This window comes from Emys orbicularis, chromosome 3 (genome assembly GCF_028017835.1).
Source record: "Emys orbicularis isolate rEmyOrb1 chromosome 3, rEmyOrb1.hap1, whole genome shotgun sequence".
Taxonomy (NCBI): Eukaryota; Metazoa; Chordata; order Testudines; family Emydidae; genus Emys; species Emys orbicularis.
The window spans coordinates 111,792,440-111,802,090 of record NC_088685.1 but is presented as its reverse complement, the minus strand read 5'-3'; the positions used below and the strand labels follow the sequence as shown (position 1 = coordinate 111,802,090).

At 47.2% G+C, this 9,651-nt stretch overlaps 1 protein-coding gene across 1 annotated transcript; it reads left to right on the top strand.

Annotated features, from left to right (window-relative positions):
* The first annotated feature begins 3,662 nt into the window (after positions 1 to 3,662).
* On the top strand, positions 3,663 to 4,097 carry SF3B5 (splicing factor 3b subunit 5). Its single transcript, XM_065401778.1, has one exon. It carries the CDS (start codon positions 3,734 to 3,736, stop codon positions 3,992 to 3,994), a length of 261 nt encoding a protein of 86 aa, XP_065257850.1. The 5' UTR covers positions 3,663 to 3,733; the 3' UTR covers positions 3,995 to 4,097.
* The last annotated feature ends 5,554 nt before the right edge of the window (positions 4,098 to 9,651 follow it).

Genomic DNA, 9,651 nt, shown 5'->3' with positions numbered 1-9,651 from the left:
CAGTCTTTATTCAGGTCTAATTTGATAGTGTCCAGTTTGCAAATTAATTCCACTTCTGCAGTTTCTCGTTGGAGTCTGTTTTTGAAGTTTTTTTGTTGAAGAATTGCCACTTTTAAGTCTGTTATTGAGTGTCCAAGGAGGTTGAAGTGTTCTCCGACTGGTTTTTGAATGTTATAATTCTTGATGTCTGATTTGTGTCCATTTATTCTTTTGCGTAGAGACTATCCGGGTTGGCCAACATACATGGCAGAGGGACATTGCTGGCACATGATGGCATAAATCACAATGGTAGATGTGCAGGTGAGCAAGCCCCTGATGGTCTGGCTGATGTGGTTAGCTCCTATGATGGTGTCCCTTGAATAGATCTGTGGACAGAGTTGGCAATGGGATTTGTTGCAGGGCTAGTTTTCTGGGTTAGTGTTTTTGTTGTGTGGTGCATAGTTGCTGGTGAGTATTTGTTTCAAGTTGGGGGGCTGTCTGTAAGCGAGGACTGGCCTGTCTCCCAAGGTCTGTGAGAGTGAGGGATCGTCCTTCAGGATAGGTTGTAAATCTTTGATGATGCGCCAGAGAGGTTTTAGTTGGGGGCTGAAGGTGATGGCTAGTGGCGTTCTGTTACTTTCTTTGTTGGGCCTGTCCTGTAGTAGGTGACTTCTGGGTACCCTTCTGGCTCTGTCAATCTGTTTCTTCACTTCAGCAGGTGGGTATTGTAGTTTTAAGAACGCTTGAGAGAGATCCTGTAGGTGTTTGTCTCTGTCTGAGGGATTAGAGCAAATGCGGTTGTATCTTAGAGCTTGGTTGTAGACAATGGATCGTGGGATGTGGTCTGGATGAAAGCTGGAGGCATGTAGGTAAGTATAGCAGTCAGTAGGTTTCCGGTATAGGGTGGTTATGTGACCATCGCTTATTTGCACTGTAGTGTCCATGAAGTGGATCTCTTGTGTGGACTGGTCCAGGCTGAAGTTGATGGTGGGGTGGAAATTGTTGAAATCCTGGTGGAATTCCTCAAGGACCTCTTTCCCATGGGTCCAGATGATGAAGATGTCATCAATGTAGCGCAAGTAGAGTAGGGGCATTAGGGGACGAGAGCTGAGGAAGCGTTGTTCTAAGTCAGCCATAAAAATGTTGGCATACTATGGGGCTATGTGGGTACCCATAGCAGTGCCACTGACTTGAAGGTATACATTGTTCCCGAACCTGTGGGTGAGGACAAAGTCATAAAGTTCAGTCACCAGGTATGCCGTGACATTATCGGGGATACTGTTCCTGACGGCTTGTATTACATCTTTGTGTGGAATGTTGGTGTAGAGGGCTTCTACATCCATAGTGGCTAGGATGGTATTTTCTGGAAGACCACCAATGGATTGTAATTTCCTCAGGAAGTCAGTGGTGTCTCGAAGATAGCTGGGAGTGCTGGTAGCGTACGTCCTGAGGAGAGAGTCTACATAGCCAGACTATTATTGTATTCAAGTACAGGACAACTCTGACATCCAATGGCCAGTTAGAGTCACTGCAAGTGTAGATTTCTTCTGGTTACTGCATCTCCTAACAACTTGGAATGATACAATTTTTACTCTTTATGAATTTCAGCAAATAAAACAATTTCCAAGTGTTTTTATTGTTTACATCAACATATTTTTGCAAGTAAAAACACTAGTTACTTCAGAGAATCCAAGTATGGAGAAACTGTAGTCCCTTAATTATTCAATATTCATAATAAATATTGTATAAAATCATTTACTGAAGCTTTAATTACTTTAATTGAAAATTCTAATAATGAGCCAACTGACAGTTACAAGTATAGGTCAATACCTTTAATACATTATTATTGTGAAATAGATGCTGAAGATTAATGTCAGTAATTCAGGATCTCATATATCTAAACCACATCTATTCTCTTTCAAGTCAATAACAAAGCTCTCCTTGATCTCCATGGGTGTAAGCTCAAGCATCAAGTAGTTCTGTAAAGTGAAGATGTGGATTTGATAATGCAGTTATTACATAATTCACCTATCTGAAAACCAGATAAGCACCATTTTATAAAACCAGGCTAGAGAATATCTGGGGAATTGCATAGGATAGGTTGGTTTCACAACCATGGGTCCTCCCCTCCCCCAACAAACAAACAAAAAACCCACCTGTCTACTTTTATCAGGCAAACTATTTAAACATAGTTGTGTAATGAGTGTGGTTTTGCTCCCACACTACCTTAAAGCTAGTGCTATAGAGCACAGCCTATTCCAGCTCCTGAGGTTATCTTTAGATAAGCAGAATCTCATTCCTGCTCTATAAATAAGCACCCCAGGAAGTCTCACATTGGAGAGCCAGAACTGTACCGAAAATAGCCAGGCTGTGGTGCAGCTGGGAGGGAAGTAAAACCTCTTTTCTAAAGTGTTCTGTTTTCTAACCATTTCCTCTGTTCAGGGGCACGACGCCATTCTGCGCTAGTAACCCCAAGACCAGGACCGGCTCCAGGGTTATGGCCGCCCCAAGCAGCCAAAAAAAAAAAAAAAAAAAAAAAAAAGCCGTGATCGTGATCTGCGGCGGCAATTCGGCGGGAGGTCCTTTGCTCCGATCGGGAGTGAGGGACCGTCCGCCGAATAGCTGGGCCTGCAGCCCCTCTCCGGAGTGGCCGCCCCAAGCACCTGCTTGCCAAGCTGGAGCCTGGAGCCGGCCCTGCCCAAGACGTGAGTAAAACGACAGTCACGTGCACAGCAGCAGATCGATGCACTCCAAAAGCAATCCGAAAAACAACCACATGTTCAACTCTGTCACTAGGACTAGGTCTCACTCTGCCAGCAGCGCCACTCCCGCTGCAGGGATCCCGCTTAGCTCTACGCGGTCCCGGCGCAGGGCTCAGACACGCAGCGAAGGCTTAGGCTGGGGCTCAGGACGAAGCCGCACGGAGCAGAGCCGGGGCGGGACTTTTGCACGGGGGCTGCGGGCGCTCTGCCCGGCGCCCCGCTGCACTGAAGCGTTGTTCGCACTTGGCTGCGGGGAACCCGTTTGACCGGCCAATGGGCGCTGGCCCGAACAGTTAAAACCGTTACAGACGCGCCCCAGCCTCGGGGCTGCCCAGGAACGAAGTGAGGGGCCGGGGTGGCCGGTCCTAGGCTGGGCGTTTCTGTGGCACACAGGGCGGGCGGGCAGCGCTCCACTCCCCCCGTGCCCGTCTGACAGCCCGCCCCACTCACACCGCCCCGCCACGACGTGCCCGAGCTGGGCTCAGACCCCGGCGCCAGCGGGCGCTGCACGAGGCTCCCCGAGACCCCGGAGCTGGGGGGGAGGGCAGCGCGCGTCACGCCCAGTGGCCATTGGTGAAAAGAAAAACACAGCTAGCGCCCGGCAACGGAGCCAACCCCCTCCCCCCCACCCCGGAACTACAGCTCCCAGCATGCAATTGGGACCGTGCTAGTGCAGTCAGCGCATGCGCCGCCCAGAGACGGGTGAATTTACTTCGTTCTCCAGCCGGGCGCGATCCCGTCATACCTCTGAGCGACGCGAACCACAATTTCGTTTTTCTCCTTACAATGCGAGGTTTTGTGACGGATGGTAAAACTGGTCCGGTGACTCATCGACGCAGTATTGCTCGAGGGGAGGAAGGGCTGGGAGCGGCGTACATCTACGCATTTCCTCCCAAACGTCACTTCCGGTCGCCATTTTGTGCCTGAGCCGGGTGAAGTCTGGAAGCGCCTGGGGCTCGGTGGTGTCGAGAGTGTCCTCCGCTGCTGCCGCCATGACGGATCGTTACACCATCCACAGCCAGCTGGAGCACCTGCAGTCCAAGTACATCGGCACGGGCCACGCGGACACCACCAAGTGGGAGTGGCTGGTGAACCAGCACCGCGACTCGTACTGCTCCTACATGGGCCACTTCGACCTGCTCAACTACTTCGCCATCGCCGAGAACGAGAGCAAGGCGCGCGTGCGCTTCAACCTTATGGAGAAGATGCTGCAGCCCTGCGGCCCGCCCGCCGACAAGCCCGAGGAGTCCTAGGGCCGCCCCTCCCTCTGCCTGCCAGGGGACACCCCTCCCCCCAAACTTTTGGACCCGGCCCGGTTTCCTCAGAACTCGCCCGCCCGCAGGGGACCGAAGCCGGGATGGACTCGGGGCGGGAGCGGCTCTCGGGAGGAGCGAGAAGAAGCTGCCTCGCCGCCGCCGGGGGTGGGAGCCTGGGCTGGCCGCGCTGGACCCTGTTACCCCCCCCCCCCCCCGATCACCACCGAGCCCGGCAGACGCATTGATCCGCCGCCCCGCCTCCAGCAGCGGCCGTGGCCCGGGAAGGAGCCGGGACTGTGTCCGTCCCCGGGCGGGGGAACCTGGAGCCGCCGCTTCCTGATATGGGGCCTAATTACGAGGAAAGCACGTGTCTTCGGGATCAGCCACTGTGTGGCCCGCTGCTCCTGAGGGGACTTGGCCTGGACTGGAGGGACTTGGCGCGCTAGCCCTTTCCTCTGGGGCAGCTGGTTGCAGCCCCCCACCACACTTTGTTTAGGTGTACGTTTTTGGATTTTTTAAAATGTGAAATAAAAATGCGTTGAGTGCTTTCAAATGTTGCTCCTGGTGATCTGCCCGTGGGGTAAGGAATGGCTCAGTAGGAAAACCAGGGACCAGTCACCTATATAACTATACATGGTGTCAAGTATCAGAGGGGTAGTAGTGTTAGTCTGTATCCACAAAAACAACAAGGAGTCCAGTGGTACCTTAAAGATATGCCCAAATAAATCAGTTAAAGCTTTTGTGGGTAAAAACCCCACTTCTTCAGATGCATGGAGTGAAAATTACAGATGCAGGCATTATTATACTGACCTATAATGCCTTCATCTGTAATTTTCACTCCATGCATCTGAAGAAGTGGGGTTTTTACCCACAAAAGCTTATGCCCAAATAAATCAGTTAGTCTTTAAGGTGCCACAGGACTCCTCATTGTTTCTACATAACTATGTGTGTTTGCAGGGTTTTCTGGTGCGTTTGTTTCTGAAGCATGAATTGTGGCTTCCATAATTGCAGCTATTTCCCCATCCCGCATTCCAGGCATTTGCTTACCAAAATTCAAACAACCTGTAGATTTGATGGTGCTCCAAGGGATTAATTTGAGTCATCAGTGTATTGTGCTAGTAAAATGCACCACACTGCCACCTTATACAATAAGTAATGTGATACTGCCTGGCCTTGAATTACTATGTGGGATACTGTTCACTAATTATTTTCTCTAGTATCCTGTTTGCTCATCTCCCTTTCCTCTAGGCACTGTTGGGTTCTCTAAACCTCACCCCATTTTTTGTGGTGTGTGTCTTCTTCCTCTGGTTTTTCCTCTTTTTGTCGCTTTCTCTCTTTTCTTCCCTTACTGGGTATATAGTTCTGTTGCCTCTTCTATTTTGACCATTGTACTAACAGCAAAGTGAAACTTCATTTCCTAAATGCTTGAATGCATACAGCAACAGAGTAAAACACTGCAGGGAGTCTGGGAAAGATAAAATAACTTTTTGCTGAAAGACTTATGTTAGTAATTTACCCATTTCAACAACAAGCAAAAAAAATTTTTTTCTGTGCAGATCTCCTTTTAATAATGTTCATGTTTCTATCCTGGATGAGTAATGTATGGAAAACCCTAGTGTAGGAGTGTTGGGCAGAGTGATGAAATGCTGGGGCAACAACTTGCAACTAGAGTTAACTTGACTGGCAGAGGGGATTGTGCTGCTTTTGGCTTATTTCTAACTTGTAAACCACCCTTTCACTAACTAGGATACAATGCAGGCAGAAGCCCAGCAGCAGAGTGGGGGCTATCCAGTTTATTGCACCGACTGTTGCATGTATGATTACCTGCCCTGTGGGCGGGTGGCGTATGTGTGCAGTCGGTGCAAGGAGCTCCTGGCCCTCAGAGACCATGTACGGACTTTGGAGGCCAGGGTGGCGGAACTGGAGGAGCTGAGAGAGGCAGAGAGGTATGTTGATGAGGCTTTCCGGGACACTGTAGAATTGTCCCACCTCCGCTTAGACAGCACCTGTGCTGTTAAGGAGGAAGAAGGGCCCAGGGAAGTAGAGCAGTCAATGGGAGCAGAGGGAAACTTTCCCGTAGTTGGGACCCTCCTTCCAGATGGTTCTGGGGTTGCCTCTCGCACTGAGGTTGCCTCTCCGGGGGAGGGAACTCCAGTTTCTAGGAAAAGGCAGGTGTTAGTAATGGGAGATTCGATTATTAGAAATGTAGATAGCTGGGTCTGTGATGACCGGGAGAACCGTATGGTGACTTGCCTGCCTGGTGCGAAGGTTGCGGATCTCTCGAGGCATCTAGATAGACTTATGTGTAGTGCTGGGGAGGAGCCGGTGGTCGTGGTACATGTAGGTACCAATGACATAGGGAAGGGTAGGAGAGATGTCCTGGAAGCCAAATTTAGGCTGCTAGGGAAGAGACTGAAATCCAGGACCTCTATGGTGGCATTTTCAGAAATGCTCCCAGTTCCACGCACAGGGCCAGGTAGGCAGGCAGAGCTTCAGAGTCTCAATGCGTGGATGAGACGATGGTGTAGAGAGGAGGGGTTCATGTTCATTAGGAACTGGGGAAACTTCTGGGATGGGAGGAGCCTATACAGGAGAGATGGGCTCCACCTAAACCAAAGTGGAACCAGACTGCTGGCACTAAACATTAAAAAGGTTGTAGAGCAGTTTTTAAACTAGGAGATGGGGGAAAGCTGACTGCTGCAGAGGAGCGTGTGGATCGGACACAGACTTCTCTTAGGGGAGAGTCTGATATTAGAGAATCTCCAGGTTATAGTCAGGAGCAGAGGACTGAAAAGTATAATGTAAGGGCCAGATCAGATGATAAACAGCCACATAAAAAAGAATCTGGCACATCAGAAAAAGGCAGGCTAATAAACAGGGACAAGTTTTTAAAGTGCTTGTACACAAATGCCAGAAGTCTAAATAATAAGATGGGTGAACTAGAGTGCCTTGTGATAAAGGAGGATATAGATATAATAGGCATCACAGAAACCTGGTGGACTGAGAGCAATCAATGGGACACAATCATTCCGGGGTACAAAATATATCGGAAGGACAGAACAGGCCGTGCAGGGGGAGGAGTGGCACTATATGTTAAAGAAAGTGTAGATTCAAATGAAGTAAAAATCTTAAGCGAATCCACAGGTTCCATAGAGTCTCTATGGATAGAAATTTCATGCTCTAGTAAAAATATAACATTAGGGATCTATTATCGACCACCTGACCAGGACAGTAATAGTGATGATGAAATGCTAAGGGAAATTAGAGAGGCTATCAAAATTAAGAACCCAATAATAGTGGGGGATTTCAATTATCCCCATATTGACTGGGAACATTTCACTTCAGGACAAAATGCAGAGATAAAATTTCTCGATACTTTAAATGACTGCTTCATGGAGCAGCTGGTACGGGAACCCACAAGGGGAGAGGCGACTCTAGATTTAATCCTGAGTGGAGCGCAGGAGCTGGTCCAAGAGGTAACTGTAGCGGGACCGCTTGGAAATAGTGACCATAATACAATAGCATTCAACATCCCTGTGGTGGGAAGAACACCTCAACTGCCCAACACTGTGGCCTTTAATTTCAAAAGGGGGAACTATACAAAAATGAGGGGGTTAGTTAGACAAAAGTTAAAAGGTTCAGTGACTAAAGTGAAATCCCTGCAAGTTGCGTGGGCCCTTTTTAAAGACACCATAATAGAGGCTCAACTTCAATGTAGACCCCAAATTAAGAAAAACAGTAAAAGAACTAAAAAAGAGCCACCGTGGCTTAACAACCATGTAAAAGAAGCAGTGAGAGATAAAAAGACTTCCTTTAAAAAGTGGAAGTCAAATCCTAGTGAGGCAAATAGAAAGGAGCACAAACACTGCCAACTTAAGTGCAAGAGTGTAATAAGAAAAGCCAAAGAGGAGTTTGAAGAACGGCTAGCCAAAAACTCCAAAGGTAATAACAAAATGTTTTTTAAGTACATCAGAAGCAGGAAGCCTGCTAAACAACCAGTGGGGCCCCTTGACGATGAAAATACAAAAGGAGCGCTTAAAGATGATAAAGTCATTGCGGAGAAACTAAATGGATTCTTTGCTTCAGTCTTCACGGCTGAGGATGTTAGGGAGATTCCCAAACCTGAGCTGGCTTTTGTAGGTGACAAATCTGAGGAACTGTCACAGATTGAAGTATCACTAGAGGAGGTTTTGGAATTAATTGATAAACTCAACATTAACAAGTCACCGGGACCAGATGGCATTCACCCAAGAGTTCTGAAAGTACTCAAATGTGAAGTTGCGGAACTATTAACTAAGGTTTGTAACCTGTCCTTTAAATCGGCTTCGGTACCCAATGACTGGAAGTTAGCTAATGTAACGCCAATATTTAAAAAGGGCTCTAGGGGTGATCCCGGCAATTACAGACCGGTAAGTCTAACGTCGGTACCGGGCAAATTAGTTGAAACAATAGTAAAGAACAAAATTGTCAGACACATAGAAAAACATAAACTCTTGAGCAATAGTCAACATGGTTTCTGTAAAGGGAAATCGTGTCTTACTAATCTATTAGAGTTCTTTGAAGGGGTCAACAAACATGTGGACAAGGGGGATCCGGTGGACATAGTGTACTTAGATTTCCAGAAAGCCTTTGACAAGGTCCCTCACCAAAGGCTCTTACGTAAATTAAGCTGTCATGGGATAAAAGGGAAGGTCCTTTCATGGATTGAGAACTGGTTAAAGGACAGGGAACAAAGGGTAGGAATTAATGGTAAATTCTCAGAATGGAGAGGGGTAACTAGTGGTGTTCCCCAAGGGTCAGTCCTAGGACCTATCCTATTCAATTTATTCATAAATGATCTGGAGAAAGGGGTAAACAGTGAGGTGGCAAAGTTTGCAGATGATACTAAACTACTCAAGATAGTTAAGACCAAAGCAGATTGTGAAGAACTTCAAAAAGATCTCACAAAACTAAGTGATTGGGCAACAAAATGGCAAATGAAATTTAATGTGGATAAATGTAAAGTAATGCACATTGGAAAAAATAACCCCAACTATACATACAACATGATGGGGGCTAATTTAGCTACAACGAGTCAGGAAAAAGATCTTGGCGTCATCGTGGATAGTTCTCTAAAGATGTCCACGCAGTGTGCAGAGGCGGTCAAAAAAGCAAACAGGATGTTAGGAATCATTAAAAAGGGGATAGAGAATAAGACTGAGAATATATTATTGCCCTTATATAAATCCATGGTTCGCCCACATCTCGAATACTGTGTACAGATGTGGTCTCCTCACCTCAAAAAAGATATTCTAGCACTAGAAAAGGTTCAGAAAAGAGCAACTAAAATGATTAAGGGTTTAGAGAGGGTCCCATATGAGGAAAGATTAAAGAGGCTAGGACTCTTCAGTTTGGAAAAGAGAAGACTAAGGGGGGACATGATAGAGGTATATAAAATCATGAGTGATGTTGAGAAAGTGGATAAGGAAAAGTTATTTACTTATTCCCATAATACAAGAACTAGGGGTCACCAAATGAAATTAATAGGCAGCAGGTTTAAAACAAATAAAAGGAAGTTCTTCACGCAGCGCACAGTCAGCTTGTGGAACTCCTTACCTGAGGAGGTTGTGAGGCTAGGACTATAACAATGTTTAAAAGGGGACTGGATAAATTCA

Excerpts from the sequence above, each read along its gene's own strand:
- SF3B5 (XM_065401778.1), top strand. The coding sequence starts at position 3,734 with ATGACGGATCGTTACACCATCCACAGCCAGCTGGAGCACCTGCAGTCC.